At 43.1% G+C, this 21,092-nt stretch overlaps 1 protein-coding gene across 1 annotated transcript in view; it reads left to right on the forward strand.

The window, feature by feature from the left end:
• The window catches only part of ATP12A (ATPase H+/K+ transporting non-gastric alpha2 subunit), a 31,876-nt gene extending 10,989 nt beyond the window's left edge, over positions 1-20,887 (forward strand). The window contains exons 11-23 of the mRNA XM_024580801.3: positions 1,444-1,578; positions 10,645-10,837; positions 12,754-12,929; positions 13,611-13,747; positions 15,864-16,014; positions 16,925-17,093; positions 17,182-17,336; positions 18,611-18,734; positions 18,893-19,038; positions 19,466-19,599; positions 19,734-19,835; positions 20,265-20,356; positions 20,440-20,887. Coding sequence (XP_024436569.2) covers positions 1,444-1,578; positions 10,645-10,837; positions 12,754-12,929; positions 13,611-13,747; positions 15,864-16,014; positions 16,925-17,093; positions 17,182-17,336; positions 18,611-18,734; positions 18,893-19,038; positions 19,466-19,599; positions 19,734-19,835; positions 20,265-20,356; positions 20,440-20,468 — 1,743 coding nt within the window. The 3' untranslated portion in view covers positions 20,469-20,887. The remainder of the gene's footprint in view (positions 1-1,443; positions 1,579-10,644; positions 10,838-12,753; positions 12,930-13,610; positions 13,748-15,863; positions 16,015-16,924; positions 17,094-17,181; positions 17,337-18,610; positions 18,735-18,892; positions 19,039-19,465; positions 19,600-19,733; positions 19,836-20,264; positions 20,357-20,439) is intronic.
• Positions 20,888-21,092: the final 205 nt, after the last annotated feature.

Below are 21,092 nucleotides of genomic sequence, written 5' to 3' on the forward strand. Positions count from 1 at the left end.
CTCAGATTGATCTCAATCCTTTGAAAATTTTGTCTTATTCCAGAAAATGAATGTGCCCTTAAGTTACTTTCCTGACTTCTTAATCAGATAAGTAGATATGATAAAAAATTTCTATTGCATAAATACCATTCACTGAATTTTAAAATACAATTGGATGGAAATAAAAGGACTGATCTTAGAACACAGTCTTCTTGTCAGCAGATGCTCTAAGGAATCCTGGAATATTGGAATATGCAATAAACTAGCTCCCTTTTCCCCTTTGCATCACTTCCTCCGTCTGTTGCCCTCTCTTCTCTCTCCTTCTACCTCCCAATGAGTCACTGAATCTATGTCCCCCTGGCATTTCTATCTGCCATTTGTTTTCTTTATTGACTCTTTATTTTCTTGTATTTTTGTTTGTTTTTCTTTCTCTATCAGCTCATCAGTTCTCTTTGTGGCCAATCACTTTGCTGTCTTTCAAATCCTTATGTCCAGTTCTAACTTCTTACCCCAACTGCATGGATCTTCAGCTAGCTATGTTTCCCTTAGAAGTTTTGACTATTAGACTCTCAACAAATCTTGTCCCAATTTTTCTGTTTTTCTGTAACATCACCATTTTACTTGTCATCTGGGCCAAAACTTTTAGAAGTCATCTTTACTTTCGCCTCACAAAGTGCTATCATTCTTGCTTCAAAATATCTATAATTTTACATTTCTATTATCACCAATACTTTGCATCTAAATAACTGTGCCAGCCTCGTACTTGTCTTGTGCAGCTCTGGTTTATATCTCCCCCAGTCTTTCTTGCATGGCACTAATTTTCCATAAAAACTGGATTAGATGAAAAAACATCACCTAACTTTGCTTAAAAATGTCCTTTGCTTCTTTCCTTTACTGCTTCTCAAATTTAGACCTCAGCCTACCTTTCAGGGCCCTCCACGTCCATTTGTCCTTCCAGTGCTTCTGCCAGAAGTCTTCTACTTCTTGCCCCCATTTGTGACATTCTGGTTTCTGGAAGGCTTTCTTCTCTCTTTTCAAAATCTAGTTCCTAACTGCTTTTTAAGAGCTCTGCGTTTGAGATTTGATAATGCCACTAGGTGGCATCACTCCGGATATGAGGATGTTTATTGATTTTAGAGAGAGAGGAAGGGGGAGAGAGACAGACCGACAGACAGACAGACTTCAGAAATGTTAGAGAAACATCGATCGGTTACCAGGGATGGAACCCACAACGTTTGGGGCATGAGACGACACTCCAACTGACTGAGCCACATGGCCAGGGCTCACTTTAACACTTTTACCATGATCTTAACTCAGTCACAATTGTGTGACATCGTTTTGTCTCTCCAGCTAGATGGTAAGCTTATTAGTAAGGCAGCATGTTGGTTCATTGAAATAATACTGAAAGAACCAGATAATGTGCTGCATATATATACGTATTTTTTAATCTCTTTTGATTCTCAGAGAGCTGTGGTTGGAGATGCCTCAGAAACTGCTCTTTTGAAATTCTCAGAGGTGGTTTTGGGTGATGTGATGGACATTAGAAAAAGAAACCACAAAGTAGCAGAAATCCCTTTTAACTCCACCAACAAATTTCAGGTGAGTTGTTCCTCACAAGAGAATCTATGTTATTATGAGAACAGCATTTCTACCTGTAAGTACTCTTAGGTTAGTATGGATTTTGAATGATACTTTATTTCAAAAACAGTCCTCCAAAATGGACAGGCTGGATGTCTGGTAAATTTGGAACAGGTTTTTCCTTGCTGGCCTGAAACAGGTAGACAAAAAGAATCTGGTGGGCCAGGCTGCTCCTAGAACAATCTACCTCTATTACAGGCACACTCACATACACCCTCACTCACACACACACACATGCCCCTGTGGGGTAGCACAAGTGAGGGGCAACGGCCAGAGCCCAAAGGGTAAAAGAAATGTGAGGGTTGGGGGACAGCTAACTGTGCCCTCAGTTTGTGTCAGGTGATTCACATACATTGTCTCATTGATCCTCACAGTAAGCGTATGAAGTAGAACTAATTAATCCCAATTTATAGGTAAGGAAACAGGCCCCTGAGTGTGTTGATGTCACCAGACTCACACCAGCATCAAAGCGTCACAACCAGTTTTCACACATCTGTTTGGCTCCGGAGAGCATGCTTTTTCTACCCTATAACTCAGAGGAAGAACAGACTCACTCAGGCCATATGACAAAGCCTTGCTTTTTATGAAACCGGTGAGGAGTCTCTCCAATGGCCAGCCACGTGACTTTCCAGTTCAACCCCATAGGGATCTTTCTACTCATTTCTCAGGAAGAAAATGGTTGTTCTTGCTTGGATGTCTCCTCTCATTTCAGGGTTGGCCAAAAACCAAACACCCCTGTCCTCCCATGTTTGTACAAATAACAGTGTGTATATAGCCCAAGCTCCTGCTGCTGATGGGTTTTCCAGTAGACTCCAGCACTGACAGCCATTATAATTTGGTCTTTGCATTAAGAGTAAAGTGTATAAATAGCATACCCATGCTTGTGTCAAAGTTCCTGGTGATTACACTGCCATTTTGTTTAGATGGAAAAGAAATGGTTGTTGCAAACATCTTTGTGGATAATGCACCAATGAAGAGCTGCAGTTAGCCAAATGCACAACCAGCAAAATTGTGCAATGTCAAACATTAAAACCAGGAAATCAGATCTCTTGTTCAAAACTTAAGTGAAAGTAGTATAAGTCACAATCCTAAAATAACAATAGTAATGGTAGCCTGTTTGCAAACTTCCACATGTATTAAATCACTCAATTCTCACCACAGCCCTGTAAGGTAGAGAGTGAGGTCAGAGATATGTCACATAGCCGGTAAGGGCTGGAGCCAGCACTCACACAACAGACTCAGGGAGTCTATGATCTTTCACAGTAGGTTGGATGGCCTTGCAGTCAGGAGCAAGACTCAGAATCCTTCATTTATTCCAGTAAAAACTTCCTTTGTCATAAGAGAAATGAGGAAAAGTGGGTCCCGTGAGGTCTCATGTATAAAAAATGGAGGGAGAAAATGGACTACCAGAGTTGGGACTAGAAAGGAAAGAGGGCCTGTGTGTGTTTCTGCTGATAAGGCCAAAGCACCTATTTGGATAGTGTTGGTACCATTTTAACTCTACACTTGAGCATTACATGTTGTGACCTTGGAAGTTTTCGTTCAACTGAGGGAAACAAACTGGAAAGTCCAAGTCTTATTGACCTTAGAATAGCAATTCCCCAACCTGAGATTAGTCCATGAAGAGATTTTCAGTAGTTTATGGCATATTGGACTCTTAGGACAATATTTTATAAAGTTTTATGTGAAGATTAATCTGTTCATTTAAATGATTATCCTTTATATCCTTCATGATCAGAGTGGGTCTCACACCTGCCAGCCTGAATTAAACCTCTCCTGTCCCCCACCCCACCAGGGACCTGCTAGTGTGTGACCTTCCTGAGTCATTTAACCTTTCCACACACAGCTTCCTGCCTTGGAAAACATGATAACAGCCTTAGGGCAGTTCTGAGAATTACATTAGTAACTATAAGCATGCAAAATAGCACGCACTATATAAGCATTTGTTATTCCTACCTTTTAAGCATTAAAATGCTCTATCTTTGAGAAAATGAGACTGATAGCAGATAGGAGGTTTTGTATTTGGTTAGCTTTTGGGTTGATTTGGTTGCTTAGTTGCTTTTTTTAATGTCTTTACTTGGACATGAAAAATAAGAGAGCTTCCGGCCAAGATGGAGGCGTTGGTAGACACAATGCACCTCCTCCCACAACCAAAAGAAGAACAACAACAATTTAAAAACAAAAAACAACCAGAACTGACAGAAAATCGAACTGTATGGAAGTCTGACAACCAAGGAGATAAAGAAGAAACATTCATCCAGACTGGTAGGAGGGGCGGAGAAAGGCAGCCGGGGCAGAGAGGACTCCCAGCAAGGTGGCGGCTGGCAGACCCAGCGAGGTGGCAGATTGTGCAACGGAACAGGCAGTGCGGCAGCTAGCAGACCCCGAGGCCCCACATTCTCGCATAGATAAACGGGAAGGAATGGCGGGGGAGCTAAACAGACTGCCCAACCCAGGGCTCCAGTGTGGGGAAATAAAGCCTCAAACCTCTGAATGAAAACACCTGTGGGGGTTCAGGTAGCAGGAGAAACTCCCAGCCTCACAGGAGACTTCATTGGAGAGACCCACAGGGGCCTACAGCATGCACAAGCCTACACACTCAGGAATCAGCACCAGAGGGGCCCAATTTGATTGTGGGTAGAGTAGGGAGTGACTGAAATCTGGCAGAGAGTGGAGCAAGCACCATTGCTTCCTCTCGGCCCCTCCCCCCCGTACAGCATCACAGCCCAGCAACCAGCGTTACTCTGCCCTGTTGAACACCTAAGGCTCCTCCCCTTTAAGTAACAGGTGCATCAAGGCAAAAAAAAAAATGGCCCAATTGAAAGAACAGATCAAAGCTCCAGAAAAAATACAACTAAGCAATGGAGAGATAGCCAACCTATCGGATGCACAGTTCAAAACACTGATAATCAGGATGCTCACAGAATTGGTTGAATTTGGTTGCAAATTAGATGAAAAAATGAAGGCTATGCTAAGAGAAACAAAGGAAAATGTACAGGGAACCAATAGTGATGGGAAGGAAACTGGGACTCCAATCAATGGTGTGGACAAGAAGAAAGAAAGAGACAGCCAACCAGAAAAGAATGAAGAAACAAGAATTTAAAAAAAGTGAGGAGAGGCTTAGGAACTTCCAGGACATCTTTAAATGTTCCAACATCCGAATTATAGGGGTGCCAGAAGGAGAAGAGGAAGAACAAAAAATTGAAAACTTCTTTGAACAAATAATGAAGGAGAACTTGCCTCATCTGGCAAAGGAAATAGACTTCCAGGAAGTCCAGGAAGCTCAGAGAGTCCCAAAGAAGCTGGACCCAAGGAGGAACACACCAAGGCACACCATAATTACATTCCCCAAGATTAAAGATAAGGAGAGAAACTTAGAAGCAGCAAGAGAAAAGGACACAGTTACCTACAAAGGGGTTCCCATAAGACTGTCAGCTGATTTCTCCAAAGAGACCTTACAGGCAAGAAGGGGCTGGCAAGAAGTATTCCAAGTCATGAAAGGCAAGTACCTACATCCAAGATTACTGTATCCAGCAAAGCTTTCATTTAGAATGGAAGGGCAGATAAAGTGCTTCTCAGATAAGGTCAAGTTAAAGGAGTTCATCATCACCAAGCCCTTATTATATGAAATATTAAAGGGAATTATCTAAGAAAAAGAAGATAAAAAATAGGAACAGTAAGAATGACAGCAAACTCACAGTTATTAACAACCACACCTAAAACAAAAACAAAAGCAAACTAAGCAAACAACTAGAACAGGAACAGAACCACAGAAATGGAGATCACATGGAGGGTTATCAACAGGGGAGTGGGAGGGGGAGAGAGGGGGGATAGGACAGAGAATATGTAGCATAAATGGTAGGTAGAAAATAGACAGGGGGAGGGTAAGAATAGTATAGGAAATGTAGAAGCCAAAGAACTTATATGTATGACTTACATGTATGAACTTATAGTATGAACTATAGTGGGGGAATGTGGGAGGGAGGGTTGGGCAGGATGGAGTGGAGTGAAGGAGGGGAAATGGGACAACTAATAGCATAATCAATAAATATATATTTTTTAAAAGCTGGCAAATCTACGTTTGCCCTCTTTTTTTTTATTGTACTCATGTCTGATATCTGAAAGTCTAAGAACTACTGATTTAGAATCAACTGATAGACCCAAAAGGTAGAATTTTTTCTCTGAAACTTATTAATTCTATCTCAAATACTCCATCTTCCTGAAATTTCTTTTTTCAAGTATGTTTTATTGATTATGCTATTATAGTTGTCTCATTTTTTTCCTCCCCTTTCTCCCCCTCTAACCTGCATCCCCCTGCCCTCCAGCATTAGTTCGCCTTAGTTGATTGTCCGTGGGTCATATGTATAAGTTCTTTGGCTTCTCCATTTCCTATACTATTCTTAACCTCCCTCTGTCTATTTTCTACCTACCATTTATGCTACTTATTCTCTGTACCTTTTCCCCCATTTTCCCCTGTCCCCCTCCCCACTGATAACCTTCCACTGGATCTCCATTTCTGTGATTCTGTTCCTGTTCTAGTTGTTTGCTTAGTTTTTGTTTTTAGGTTTGGTTGTTGAAAGTTGTGAGTCTGTTGTCATTTTACTTTTCATATTTTTGATCATCTTCTTTTTTTTAGATAAGTCCCTTTAACATTTCATATAATAAGAGCTTGGTGATGATGAACTCCTTTAACTTGACCTTATCTGGGAAGCACTTTATCTGCCCTTGCATTCTAAATGACAGCTTTGCTGGATACAGTGATCTTGGATCTAGGTCCTTGCCTTTCATGACTTCAAGTACTTCTTTCCAGCCCCTTCTTGCCTGCAAGGTTTCTTTTGAGAAATCAGCTGATAGCCTTAGGGCAACTCTTTTGTACGTAACAGTCTCCTGTTCTCTTCCTGCTTCTAAGATTCTCTCCTTATCTTTAATCTTGGCTAATGTAATTATGTTGTGTCTTGTATTCTTCCTTGAGTCCAACTTCTTTGGGACTCTCTGAGCTTCCTGGACTTCCTGGAAGTCTATTTCCTTTGCCAGACTAGGGAAGTTCTCCTTCATTATTTTTTTCAAGTAAGTTTTCAGTTTCTTGCTCTTCCTCTTTTCCTTTTGGCACCCCTATGTTTTGGATGTTGGAACATTTAAAGTTGTCCCAAATGTTCTTAGGCCTCTCCTCACTTTTTTGAATTCTTGTTTCTTCTGTTCCAAATCGTTGGTTTGAGTCCTGGTTTCCTTCCCTTCACTGTTGGTTCCCTGTATATTTTTCTTTTTTTTTCTTTTTTATTTTTTTAAATATATTTATTGATTATGCTATTACAGTTGTCCCATTCCCCCCCCACTCCACTCCATCCTGCCCACCCCCTCCCTCCCACATTCCCCCCCTATAGTTCATGTCCATGGGTCATACTTATAAGTTCTTTGGCTTCTACATTTCCTACACTATTTTTACCCTCCCCCTGTCTATTTTCCACCTATCATCTATGCTACTTATTCTCTGTACCTTCCCCCCCTCCCCCTCCCACTCCCCTATTGACAACCCTCCATGTGATCTCCATCTTTATGGTTCTGTTCCTGTTCTAGTTGTTTGCCTAGTTTGCTCTTGTTTTTGTTTGAGGTGTGGTCGTTAATAACTGTGAGTTTGCTGTCGTTTTTACTGTTCCTATTTTTTATCTTCTTTTTCTTAGGTAACACCCTTTAACATTTCATATAATAAGGGCTTCGTGATGATGAACTTCTTTAATTTGACCTTATCTGAGAAGCACTTTATCTTCCCTTCCATTCTAAATGATAGCTTTGCTGGATAGAGTAATCTTGGATGTAGGTCCTTCCGGTTAATCTTGGGTAATGTAATGATAATGTGCCTTGGTGTGTTCCTCCTTGGGTCCAGCTTCTTTGGGACTCTCTGAGCTTCCTGGACTTCCCAGAAGTCTATTTCCTTTGCCAGACTGGGGAAGTTCTCCTTCATTATTTGTTCAAATAAGTTTTCAATTTTTTGTTCTTCCTCTTCTCCTTCTGGCACCCCTATAATTCGGATGTTGGAACGTTTCGAGATGTCCTGGAGGTTCCTAAGCCTCTCCTCATTTTTCCGAATTCTTGTTTCTTCATTCTTTTCTGGTTGGATGTTTGTTTCTTCCTTCTGGTCCACACCATTGATTTGAGTCCCAGTTTCCTTCGCATCGCTATTGGTTCCCTGTACATTTTCCTTTGTTTCTCTTAGCATAGGCTTCATTTTTTCATCTGGTTTTTGAATAGATTCAACCAATTCTGTGAGCATCTTGATAACCAGTGTTTTGAACTGTGCATCCGATAGGTTGGCTATGTCTTCCTCGCTTAGTTGTATTTTTTTCTGGAGCTTTGAAGTGTTCTGTCATTTGGGCCTTTTTTTTTTTTTTTTTTTTTTTTTTTTTTGTCTTGGCGCTTCGGTTACTTTAAGGGGTGGACGGAGCCTTAGGTGTTCCCCGGGGCAGCGTAACGTTGGTGGCTGGGCTGTGACGCTGTACGTGGGGGAGGGGCCGAGAGAGAGCAATGGCGCCCGCCTCACTCTCCTCCGGACTTCAATCTTTCACTCCGATACCCACAATCAATCTGGGCCCCTCTGGTGCTGGTTCCCGAGTGGGTGGGCCCGTGCACAGTCTAGGCCCCTGTGAGTCTCTCCAACGACCTCTCCCATGAGGCTGGGAGTCTCTCCTGCTGCTACCCCAACCCTCACGGGTGTTTTCAATCAGAGGTTTGAGGCTTTATTTCCCCGAGCTGGAGCCCTGGGTTGCCTGGTCTACTTCGCTCCCCGCTGTTCGCCCGATTTATCTATGCACGAATGTGGGGCCGCGGGGTGCTACCCACTGCTCAGCCTGCCCTGCTCTCTGCCACTCTGAGTCCAGCCCTCTCTGTTTATCTGTGCACCAATGTGGGGCCGCAGGGTCTGCTAGTGGTCAGACTGCCTGCGCTGTTCGTCCCACACTCCGCCAGTCTCAGTCCCGCCACGGCAACGGGAGTCCTCTCCGTCTCAGTGCCCGTCTCCGCCCCTCCTACTGGTCTGGATGAATGTTTATTTTGTATTTCCTTGGTGTTGGACCCCCTTGCCGTTCGATTTTCTGTCAGTTCTGGTTGTGCGAGGAGGCGCAGTGTGTCTACCTACGCCGCCGTCTTGGTTCTCTCCTATTTTTCTTTATTTCACTTTGTATAGCCTTCACTTCTTCCTTTATTTTGTGGCCATACTCAGTCATCTCTGTGAGCATCCTAATTACTGCTGTTTTGAACTCTGCATCCGATAGGTTGGCTATCTCCTTGTCATTTAGTTCTTTTTTCTGGAGTTTTGATCTTCTTTGATAGTCTTTCATTTGGGCTATTTTTCTTTATCTCAGTGCACTAGTCTGTATGAATGTTTTTTCTTTAACTCCTTGGTTGTCAGACTTCCATACAGTTTGATTTTGGGGCAGTTCTGGATTTTTTTTTTTAAATTGTTTGTTGTCCTTCTTTTGGCTGTGTGAGGATGCAGAGCATATCTACCTACACCTCCATCTTGTCCAGAAGTCCCATCTTTCTGAAATTTCTTTTGAGAGCTTAGAAGAGTACCTGGTATATAATAAGGGCTTGCAAGAGTTAGCCATTTACTATCTTCTGTACCTTTTTTCACACTTTTCCCAATGATCATTTTTCTTTTTGTTTGCTTTATTTCTATTAAAACAGAGCATCTAGTCTCTTAGTTTTATTTTCACAATATAATGTTTTCAAAACAATTTTTCCCCTAAACTCTTTTTTTTTCTTTTTTAATTGTTGTTCAAGTACAGTTGTCTCCATTTTCCCCCCACCACTCTCCCCTGACCCACCCACCCTCACCTCCTATCCTCAATCCTACTCCCCTTTGGCTTTGTTCATGTGTCCTTTTACGTGTTCCTTGACTACCCTTCCCCTTCTTTCTGCCATTATCCCCCTGCTCGCTCCCCCCTTGTTACTGTCAGTTCGTTCTTTATTTCAATGTCTGGTTATATTTTGCTTGCTTGTTTGTTTTGTTTTTTAGGTTCCTCTTATAGATGAGACCATATGGTATTTGTCTTTCACCACCTGGCTTATTTCACTTAGCATAATGCTCTTCAGTTCCATCCATGCGGTTGCAAAGGGTAGTAGCTCATTCTTTCTTTCTGCTGCGTAGTATTCCATTGTGTAAGTGTACCGTAGTTTTTTGATCCACTCGTTTACTGATGGGCACTTAGGTTGCTTCCATCATTTGGCTATTATAAATTGTGTTGCTATGAACATTGGGGTGCATAGCCTCTTTTGAGTTGGTGTTTCAGGATTCTTAGGGTATAATCCCAGCAGTGGAATTGCTGGGTCAAAAGGCAATTTCATTTTTAGTTTTCTGAGGAAATTCCATACTGTTTTCCACAGTGGCTGTGCCAGTCTGCATTCCAACCAACAATGTACTAAGCCAAATATCTTATTAGGTTGAGTCTAGAAGTAGAATTACTATGTCAAAGGATATTGGTGTAAGAATTGTAATACCTGTTACCTAACTCTCCTCCTAAAAGCCTCGACATGAGACTGCCCACTTTCTCATACCCTTACTATCTTCTTTCATATCCAGGTAGTAAAAGTGGATCAATGTGGAGGTGAGGAGGCTGCTACTCACAATAGGGCGGTAGAGATGGGAGGTGAGATGAGGTGGCTTACAGCTCCTGACCCCCATGGGCACCCCCACAGATCTTATTCAAGGCAGAAGATGTCACAAGCTGACAGCCACATCTGGCCCCCCTAAAGCAACCACTTATTTTGCACTCAGAGTGCCCTGCTGGGCTGGGACTAGATGGTTGAGTCCATATCTCCTGCATATCACTTGGCCAGAAAATGAAAAGGAGAAAACCTGCCTGTAGAATTTCTCCCTTACATTTCAAGGATAAGTAGCTCAGCAAGAAAAATGGTTGTTACATCCTGTCATGTTGCTAATTAAAATATCTGTATAGTTCAGGCCTTCAGTAATGGAGACAGTGTCATGATTCACTAGTATGCAGTACTTATGCTCACTTCCTTCCCTCCCAGCTCTCCATACACAAGACAGACAACCCCACTGACAAGCGCTTCCTCATGGTGATGAAAGGGGCTCCTGAGAAGGTCTTAGAGAAGTGCAGCACCATCATGGTCAATGGCCAGGAGCAGCCTCTGGACAAGAGCACATCCGAGGCCTTCCACACTGCGTACATGGAGCTGGGAGGTCTAGGGGAGCGTGTGCTGGGTGAGCTCTTGGTGGGAGAAGCCTTATGTGTTACCTGTTCAGTGCAAGGCTCTGTACTGCATCATGGCACAAGATGAGACAGGCTGACCATCCAGAAGAATAGCTAGGGCATCCACAGTACTCTCAGGAATAAGAATGGTAGACAGATAAGAGAATATCACATGATAGCAGCAAAGAGGGTGGGGTTGTTGCCAGGTCAGAAAAATCTGGGAAGATTGTATGGAAAGAGTTACATTTAAACTGGGCCTTAAATGATAATATTTGAAGGAAAGTAAGGGACAGGATTCATGGTGGAGGGAACAACATAGGCCAAGGCCCAGAGGTAGAAGGAGGGGGGGTGTAAGCATTGTCAGGGAGCTGGTCAGTGTGGAGTGTTGCAGGACAGTGGAGATGATGTCATCCTGGGAAGCAGGGCTGGAAAGATAGACTGGAGGTCAAGCTATGGAGACCTTATTTGGGTAAGGAACTGAGTTTCATTCTATAGTCAAGGCAGAGCCACTGGAGACTTTGCAGCTAATAAACTGATCAGAGTCAGTGTTTTCTAAAGGATCATACTTGGCAGCATTAAGGAGCAGAGCAGTCTGGGGCACCTTGTTCAGGTGACAGAGGACAGGAATTTGATCTAAGGCAGTGGGAACATGAAGGACAGGTCAGATACCAGAGATTTCTTAGACACAAAATTGGTAAGACTTATCACCTAATTACAGGAGAAAAGTAAGGTTTAAAAAATATTAAACATTTTAAAATTAGTGATTAGGGGACAATAGTATTAGTAAAGAGACAGGGGACATTAGAGGTAGAAGAAACTATAGAAATACAACCACTGTGGCAGGAGCCAAATTGTGGTCACTTCAGTAATATCACAGAGCATGCCCTGTTGTGACAATTATCGGTCAACAGAGTGGCACCTTTGAACTACAGGATGGTGACTTCAAAGTAACAAGTTCATAGTCAATGACAAAGCTCATTAGACATCATGAAAGTTTTTGCCAGTAGAGATGGAACCCATAGAATGTGCTTTTCTAAAGGATATTTGAGTTTGTAAAACAAGTAAAATATATGAATGAGATGATAATGCTTTGAGCATGCCTCAAATAGCCCACAGTATCAGGTAGTCTTTTCAGGGCAAGACCAATACTCACGTAACTAGAGTCACTCTAGGGACCTCATGTTTGATCTCTTAGACCGTGTGCTTTACTGAAATATATAATGTTGTGGGCCATGATGAGAATAAATTTGATGTGAAAGCTGATGAGAAAGTCACATGATCTTGGAAATCCCACCAGACACAGGAATCCCTTCACCTCAGCCTGTGAGAACCAGGTGCCATCTGAATAACAAATGGTTCTGCTCTACTCCTTGTGGCCTTTCTCTCACACTTAGCTTGATTAAAGACTGAGCTCCATACCATTCCCCTGATACCCCAGATTCTTTCCCCCTTTATGCAGTAGCACGAACTGTTTCGTCTGCCTAAATGGTCTTCCCACCCCATCCCCAGTCCTCCCTAATGCCTCTCTCAAGAGTCAGCTCACATACTACCTCCTTGGTGAAGTTTTTCCTGACTCCCTGGGTGGCCAGAGTGTAGCTGTCCTCAGTAATGCTCACCGTGCTCTCTTATGCTTTTCTCTTCATGTCTTTGTCCCCACACTCAAGTGGGACATCTTCAGAAGTAAAGGCTATCCCCTCACAGTATTCATAACCCTAAAACATAACAGAAAACCTAAATGGCATGTGAATTATTTTTGGATGAACCATTTCTTTGCTAAAAACAACATGTGTTATGGAACTGAAAGATGAGTTCTGGTAGACTCTATTGGTAAAGAGTAAAGGACTGAGAATGTGTGAAAATGTTCCTCCTTTTCTCATGTCATTTCATAGCCTAGTTTCACTGACTCCCAAATTCATGCCCATTCCAGGTTTCTGTCATCTCTATCTGCCAGCAGACAAGTTTCCAGAAACCTATTCCTTTGATGTCGACACCATGAATTTTCCCATATCCAATCTCTGTTTTGTGGGACTCTTGTCAATGATTGATCCCCCTCGGTCCACTGTCCCAGATGCAGTCACCAAATGCCGGAGTGCAGGAATCAAGGTGGGAGTTACCTTCCTGATTTATGAAGTCCTCCATGGATGTTGCATTCCATCCTAACAATGTTTGTCAGAAGAGATAGTCAGTATTTAGGTCTTTTCAAGTAAATACCATAATTTCCTTATTAAAAATCTTTACTTTCATCATACTAAAATTTCAATAATTGTGCAATAAAAGCAAAATAATTCTGTCTATGTGGAATCAACCACAATCATAACTATAGTGAGAAGCAAGCTAACTCCCTGTGCCATGAAGTAGCCATATTTTGCCCTAGAGTATACAGACAATAAGAGGTTTTATTACTACATCTTGAGGTTCAACCTCCATAATCCATTTGCCTTCATGATTTCTAAATCAAAATCTTCATTCTATTACTATGTTAATATCAAGACTGTGGAAGCCATGTGCGCCTGTTCCAGCCCTTTCACAACATCATAGGGAAAGGGCTTCTTTTAATCAAAGGAGGAAATGCAAAGGAGCAAGGATAGATCCAGTGGGATCAGTGTGTCCATAAAAGACAGTTGTATCTTTGATCTAAAGATCAAGAATTCTTTGTAAGGGCTGACCAGTCATCACTAACCATGTTCTACCAGGTAATGGCAGAGTAGGTGATACTCAACTACTCCTACTCTGGCCATCCAGTCCTTCATCATCCTCATGCCTTTCTCCATGTTTGTTTTATAGGTTATTATGGTTACAGGTGATCATCCAATTACAGCTAAAGCTATTGCCAAGAGTGTAGGTATCATTTCAGCCAACAGTGAGACTGTGGAAGACATTGCAAAACGCCTCAACATTCCTGTAGAGCAGGTTAACAAACAGTAAGTAACCACAGAACCAATGTGGCAGAAACTCAAGTTCAGTGGGGCCCTGTTGGCTCAAAAGAGCTATACAATTTGGAGTAAATCCCATTTTTGCCAAACACTCTCTCAAGATGATGTTAGGCTGGTTTCCTCAATAACTCATATCCATTCATTCACTTATAATTTTATTTAACACCTGATTTGTGCCAGGCACTGTATTCATAATTTAAAAATTATCCTGTATGTATTCCTTGTATGAAATTTCAAAAACCAATAAAGTAGATCTGAAAACTTAAGTGCCTAATTTACCGTGAAAAAACTGAAACAAAGAGTTGATATGAAATGACTTGCCAGTGATCTAGTTGTATAATCAGGAGTATTAAGAAAGCTTTGGGTTGTGTACACTTCTTTTTTTGGCAGGGGGAGGGAGGGGGAAGTAAATATAATGGAACCCTCCTAAGGAAAGCTCTTTTTCTTTGTGTTAATTCTTTCCATAATCAATTGTTGAGTGCCAGCTATGTACCAGGCACCTTGCTAGTCACTGGAACTAGAGTAACAGACTGGACACTATCCCCACCCTGGGGGAGCTTTCTTTCTTGCCATCTAACAAGAGTGGCAGAAAAATCAAAACTGATTATATTATGATGAGTACAATGAAGGAGACACAGGGGACAGGGGAGCTGGCAGTGTGGGGAGATTTAGCAGGTAATTTAAATGATTAATGACTCCAGGTCTCATTGTGAAAATAAGTGTTATTGGCTTTACTATACTTTCATGCATGTGAGGGAAACAGGGAAAGACCAGTGAACCTCTTGTAGTTTATCCAAGCATTCATGCCTTTTAGGAATACAGAGTTGTCAAGTAATAAATTATCACCAGGCCAAAGAATTACTAGTTAAAGCAACCAGAGTTACATCCTCTGGGCACAACAACCATATGTGAAATCTAAGTGTCTTCTCCTTTGTAGAAATAACATTAATCTATGAAACACAGGTTTAGAGCTTTTGTTTATTTGTTTTGTTTTTTAAAATAATATAATTATACATTTTCACACAAGTCACACACTAAACAGGAAAGTGGTGTGGATACTTTTGTGAATGTTTTCCGTTATCCACTCTATCATAAACTCTAGCTTCATGCTCATATAATAAGTGGATTTTTGCAACTGTTGGGGGGAAGGAACCACCCTTTCCTTCTTATCTTACTTTCATATTTTATTACCAGAACTTAGAAGACTTGTGATTTGAGTCAAGTGCTAGAATTCCAATATTTAGCACCAGTGGAAAAAATAGACCTAAAAAACCTCAAAACTTTAAAGATGTAAAGAAAAAGACACACAGTACTTTGTGCAGAGTGTTTAAGCTGAGATTTTAAGACTGAAATGTGAAGGGAAGGTGGGGCAGCAAGACCAGTGAAGGCCTTTGAGCAGTGGAGGGCATGTGGGCTCAGAACTGAGTGGTCCAAGGGGCCGGAGAAGAGAGCCACAGGGGACAGGAGGCTAAACAGCGGGGGCTGCACCTGGCCTTGCCAGCTACACCTGGGGTCTGCTCTAAGCACAGTAGAAAGCCTTTAAAGAATTTTATTAGAGGATAACACAATCAGATGTGAATAATCAGTAGTTTCTAGAACCTTCTTTTCACAGCCATCAGAAAACAGTTTTCCTCAAATAAGACCTCAAAAAACATTTTTCCTACATAGCTCATTGCATAGTAAATACTCTATAAATCTGAAATAAACAATAACAAGGAATTGTTACCCATGTTTTGGCTGAATTCCAGGACCCAAAATATGTAAACAGGCAGGGTTGTTGTTTTTTTTTATCCTCCATTTACTTGTTAAGTAAAATATACCCCAGGAAGTACCACTTCTCACCCAATCCTGCCAGGAAAAGACTACTTAGTTATTCCTGTTGGGAAAAATGGCCTTCTTTTTTTAGCCTCAGTTTACTGTCTTGAAATGGAGACCAAAGTGTCCCCAGTACTCAAAAACCCTCTCATCCTACTTGAGTATTGAGTGTCAAGGACATTGGGTTCCCAACGAAGTCAAAGAGCCTTCAGCCCACATCCTGCCCAGAACAGTGTTTCAGCCAAAGATCCAACCTTTGGCCTCACCCAGTTCCTTCTGGCCTTTCTAGGGATGCCAAAGCCGCAGTGGTGACCGGCATGGAGCTGAAGGACATGAGCCTGGACCAGCTGGATGAGGTCTTAACCAGCTATTCAGAAATCGTCTTTGCCCGAACATCCCCCCAGCAGAAGCTGAACATTGTGGAGGGCTGTCAGAGGCAGGTGGGTGGGCAGCAATGCTCAGAGGACCTCCCAGGCCTTCACTGTCCTTTGCGGAAGTGCAGGGCTGAGATTCTCAGGTCATGGCTTGGTGCCTTTTCAACCTCTTGAGACAATTCTTTGACCGTCATCACCTCACATTGCTACCTTTTGGGATGACCCCCTGACCTCCTTAGAGGCCCTCTGACATGGAGCTGCATGCTCTCCAAAGGGCTTTCTGACAGGGAATCATCTGGTACTATGGTAGGTGTGGGATTAGAAAGACTTAAAATGTAAGACAGAGAAGAAAAATGTAAAAATATAAGATATAAAATATACAGTTATCCCTTGCTATCCTCAGAGAATTAGTTCTAGGACCACCCACCCCTACCCTGCCAATACCAAAACCCATGGATGTTCAAGTCCCTTACATAAAATGGAGTATTATTTGCACATAACCTATGTTTACCTATAACCTATGTTTACATACATGTAACCTACATTTTCATGTAACCTACATTTGAACAGAGGCTACAGCAGGGTGTACCTACACATCACTTCATGTTTGTGGTATCAGCATAGTGCTCAACATGTGGCAGGTTCAAGTTCACTTTTTGGAACTTCCTGGGGGGGGTTTCAAAATAGTTTTGATTCTCCATTGAATCAGATGGGAAACCTGTGGATACAGAGGGCCAATGGTACCCTCTCACCTGCCACACACATTGGTTTTAATTATTTAAACAGGTCTTGTTTGGAGCTGTAGTGTGCACCTAGGATTTCCCATCTTTAGCTTTTCTCCAAAACCCCAACCGAGCCCTTTGTCTCCATCCCAGTTGCCCTCCACCCTCCAAACAAAAGAGAAACAGTGTTCTTGTCAGACTTGTGACCCCATTGTCATGCTCACTCACATTTTTTTCTGTGTCCCTCTGCATAGGATGCAGTTGTCGCTGTGACTGGGGATGGAGTGAATGACTCTCCAGCTCTAAAGAAGGCAGATATTGGGATTGCCATGGGGATAGCAGGTTCAGATGCTGCCAAAAATGCAGCCGACATGGTCTTACTGGATGACAACTTTGCATCCATAGTCACTGGGGTGGAGGAAGGTGCGTAGTCTTCCTCCAAGTGTCTTCCTGAAAACTGTGGTTATCTGGGGGAAAAGCCAGCCCTATAAGGAGAAACATCTTTGCCTAGGTCGCCTGATCTTTGACAACCTCAAGAAGACCATCGCATACACCCTGACCAAGAACATTGCTGAGCTGTGCCCCTTTCTGATCTACATCATTATTGGAGTGCCCCTGCCCATAGGCACCATCACCATCTTGTTCATTGACTTGGGCACGGATATCGTAAGTAACACTATAGGGAACAGGGTCTGATAAAATCCCCAGATCATGTGACCTTCAGAGTCATTGCCTTTAAGGGTAAGGAGAAAGACTAAATGCTTGTCAAATTTTGCAGTGATGAGGCCTGAAGCTCTGCATTTCTAATGATCTTTTCCATGATGCCAATACTACTGGTCCACCAACCACTCTTCAAAGCAAAAGACTAGAGAGATCTGTCAAATGTTTAGAATTTAAAAATCACCTCACTTCTTTATAAAAGCTTTTCAAACATGAGTTCTTCACCCTCCAAAAACAATGCCATTGGTCAGGGTCAGTTTTCTTTTCTTTTGAGAAGATGCAGCTGCCACCAAGATAGTCCCTGTGCTCCTGGGGGCTCAATGGCTAATGTGATGACCCACAGCATCCCCTTGTTAAGTAAAGGATCTGTGACTTGGAGGCCCCTTGCCTCAACACAATAGGAAGCCATGGTTATAAAGCCTCACATTGACCTACAATGTTGCCACCTAAACCCTCCTCTCTGCTAGTTCACATCTGTGTAAAAACTCTTCGACATCGTGCTTGTGCCTCTGGCTTACACTGGCAAAGGAGGAAAGGCAGCAGGAAGTACTCTGGATTCCCATTGAGGACACAGCTCTGCAAATTGCCACCTTGCCCCTTTCCTGCTTTACACAGCCTCCACATTGCAGGGAGACTGGAGATAGCTATACTTTGGAGGGGAGCTGAGATCCCCAGGGATTACAGTCAGATCATTTCCAGGCTCTTTAGATTTACTCATTTTTCTCCAGTGCAGTGATTCTTCCAGTATGGTCCAGGAACCACCTGGGAACTTGTTAGAAATGCAGTCTCTGGACCTAGCCAGGACCTTGTGGATCAGAAAGTCTATAGTGGAGCAGGCTGTGGTGATATGTCTTTTAACAAGCACTCCAAGACAGAGGACCTGGGAGAGAACCACTGAGATCCAAGGGCATGCCAATAGGGGAGGTGTTGGTAGGAGAAACCCACCCCAGAGGGGCAAAGTGACTTATAACTTGCATTGTATAGAACTGTCAGCACATGGTGATGATGGAAAGCAGATTGGTTTTAAAAGCTGACCGTTTTCAAATTCTCTACAGACAACACACCCCCCTTGCCTTCATCCTGGATGGATGTGGATAGACCCACCGCCACCTTCCGCCATCCCTCCCACCCACACCCAAGCCCCAGACTACACCCCTGCTGTCATCCTGTGGTTGGAGCACAGTGTTAAAGGGGTGGGCTTCTCGGACTCTCCCCTCCAGGTTCCCTCCATCGCCTTGGCTTATGAGAAAGCTGAAAGTGACATTATGAATAGGAAGCCTCGCCACAAGAAGAAAGATCGACTGGTGAACAAGCAGCTTGCCCTATATTCTTATCTCCACATCGGTATGATAAGAGCAGTACTGTCACCCAGGGGACACAGTCAGAAGCTGTGTTTTTCTTTATGGGGTGGGGTTGGGGTGGGAGGAGGAACCACAAGGAGAATGAGACCAGGGCAGTTCTGAAGTCACTGTGGAATGTATGCACTACTCTCACTCCCTCAGGCCTCATGCAGTCCCTGGGAGCTTTTCTTGTGTACTTCACCGTGTATGCACAGGAGGGCTTCAGACCCAGCATCCTCATTAACCTCCGGGTGGAATGGGAGCAGGACTCTGTGAACAACTTGGAAGATAGCTATGGACAAGAATGGGTAAGGAGGGGGCTCCACCTTCCCTGTCTTCTTGCTCCTCCCCTCCTGCCTGAGCAATACAGAACTCAATTTCCCTGGACAGCCTTAGTGATACAGAGAAGGTGAAAGTTTTCTAAGTTAACAGGGCTTCTGAGCCCCTGAGTGACATTGCTGTGGCCTTTGCCAGGACTTGCCTCATCTCTAGAATGCAAAGCATAAGGGTCATGTTTTTACAGAAGAGTAGCCAGACCAATAACGGGCCAAATCAACTAAGTTATCATCTTTTCTGCTTGGTTGGTTAAAAAGACAAACAAAAACCTACACCGACCCTCTCTCAATCTCTCAATTTCAGGGAGGTGGGGAGAGTAGAGCATCACAGAACTGCATGGAAATCTCCCTGAAGTTTCTTCTGTGGGGTCTCATGTTTTCTCTCTCTGTCCACTGACAGACGCATTACCAGAGGAAGTACCTAGAGTGGACAGGCTATACAGCTTACTTTGTTGGCATTATGGTCCAGCAAATAGCAGATCTAATCATCAGGAAAACCCGGAGGAACTCCATCTTCCATCAGGGCCTCTTCAGGTACTGCCTGTGTCCCACCTCGCTTCCCAGATGATGAGGCACCATACCATGCAAGGCATTTATGTCCCAGGCACTGGGTGTGTGGTCCTGAGCCATGGGAATTCAGAATCTTCATGCTTTAATGTTTCTTGTAGAAATAAAGTCATCTGGGTGGGGATTGCCTCCCAGATCGTCATCGCTCTGATCCTCTCCTATGGTCTTGGAAGCATCACAGCCCTGAATTTCACCATGCTCCAGTGAGTTCCTTCGACACTGGGGAGGAAATGGCTAGCCCTGCTCTGAACTGCCATGGCCTAAAAAAAACATTAGAATTTGAGGGTAGTAAGTGGGGTTCTCCTCCAGTCTTTCAAAAGAGATAAAATTGAGTCAATTCCTTATTAGTCAGAGTCTTTGACCTGCTAGTTTGTCTGAAGACAAAATGGATTTCCCACACCTTACCATCTCATCTCTGCCCTCATCTAACCAGTTACCTCAAAGGCAGATGCTACTTCTAGTGGTCACAATCCAGGTTAAATAAGAAACTTTCCAGTTTCACATTGTGTGAATCCATGGATCTGTTGTTCTTTCCACTGAGTCAGAGAAATGAACTGGGAGTCCTCTGCCCCTTGGTGGGGGCTGGCCCTCCCTTCGATGAGTTCAGGCTCACCTCCCCCTTCTGTTTCTAGGCCTCAATACTGGTTTGTGGCTGTGCCCCATGCCATTCTCATCTGGGTGTATGATGAGGTGCGGAAACTTTTCATCAGACTCTATCCTGGAAGTAAGTTGCAGGATTGATCTTTGAGACCCTGCCTATCCACTTGAACAGACCATCCATTTCTAATTTACTTTCTACCTCTGCAGGCTGGTGGGATAAGGACATGTATTATTGAGACCACCCACTTCCTCAGGCCTCCTGCCTGCACATGGGATGCTCCTCTCCATCTCCTGGCTCAGCAGGGACATCATCAGAATGTACACAGGAGAAGGCAAAAAACCATAGGAAAGACACGGCCCAGTGCTTTATACTTTAAAGCAGAGATTCAACTGTTTATATATGATTTTCATTGCAATACACACCTCCTTATTTAAAAAGATGTGAATTTCACCCTGGCTGGTGTGGCTCAGTGGATTGAGCACAGGCACCTGAACCAAAGGGTTGCCGGTTCGATTCCTAGTCAGGGCACACACCTGGGTTGTGGGCTGGGTCCCCATGGGGGCGCATGAGAGACAACCACACATTGATGTTTCTCTCCTTCTCTTTCTCCCTGCCTTCTCCTCTCTCTAAAAATAAATAAATAAAATCTTTTTAAAAAATACATACATACATAAAAAGATGTGAATTTCAAGGTAATAGTGTAGGGGAAACCTATGTGTTTATATGTACATAAAACTCTCTCATGAGATAGTCTTGGGTAATCCAGACATCTGCCATGGTTTTCCTTCTCCCTAACTCTCATAGGATTGCTTGGACCTCCATTCCACACCCTGTTAAAAGTCCAATGACCTCCCAAAGA

This window comes from Desmodus rotundus, chromosome 3 (assembly GCF_022682495.2).
Source record: "Desmodus rotundus isolate HL8 chromosome 3, HLdesRot8A.1, whole genome shotgun sequence".
Classification (NCBI taxonomy): domain Eukaryota; kingdom Metazoa; phylum Chordata; class Mammalia; order Chiroptera; family Phyllostomidae; genus Desmodus; species Desmodus rotundus.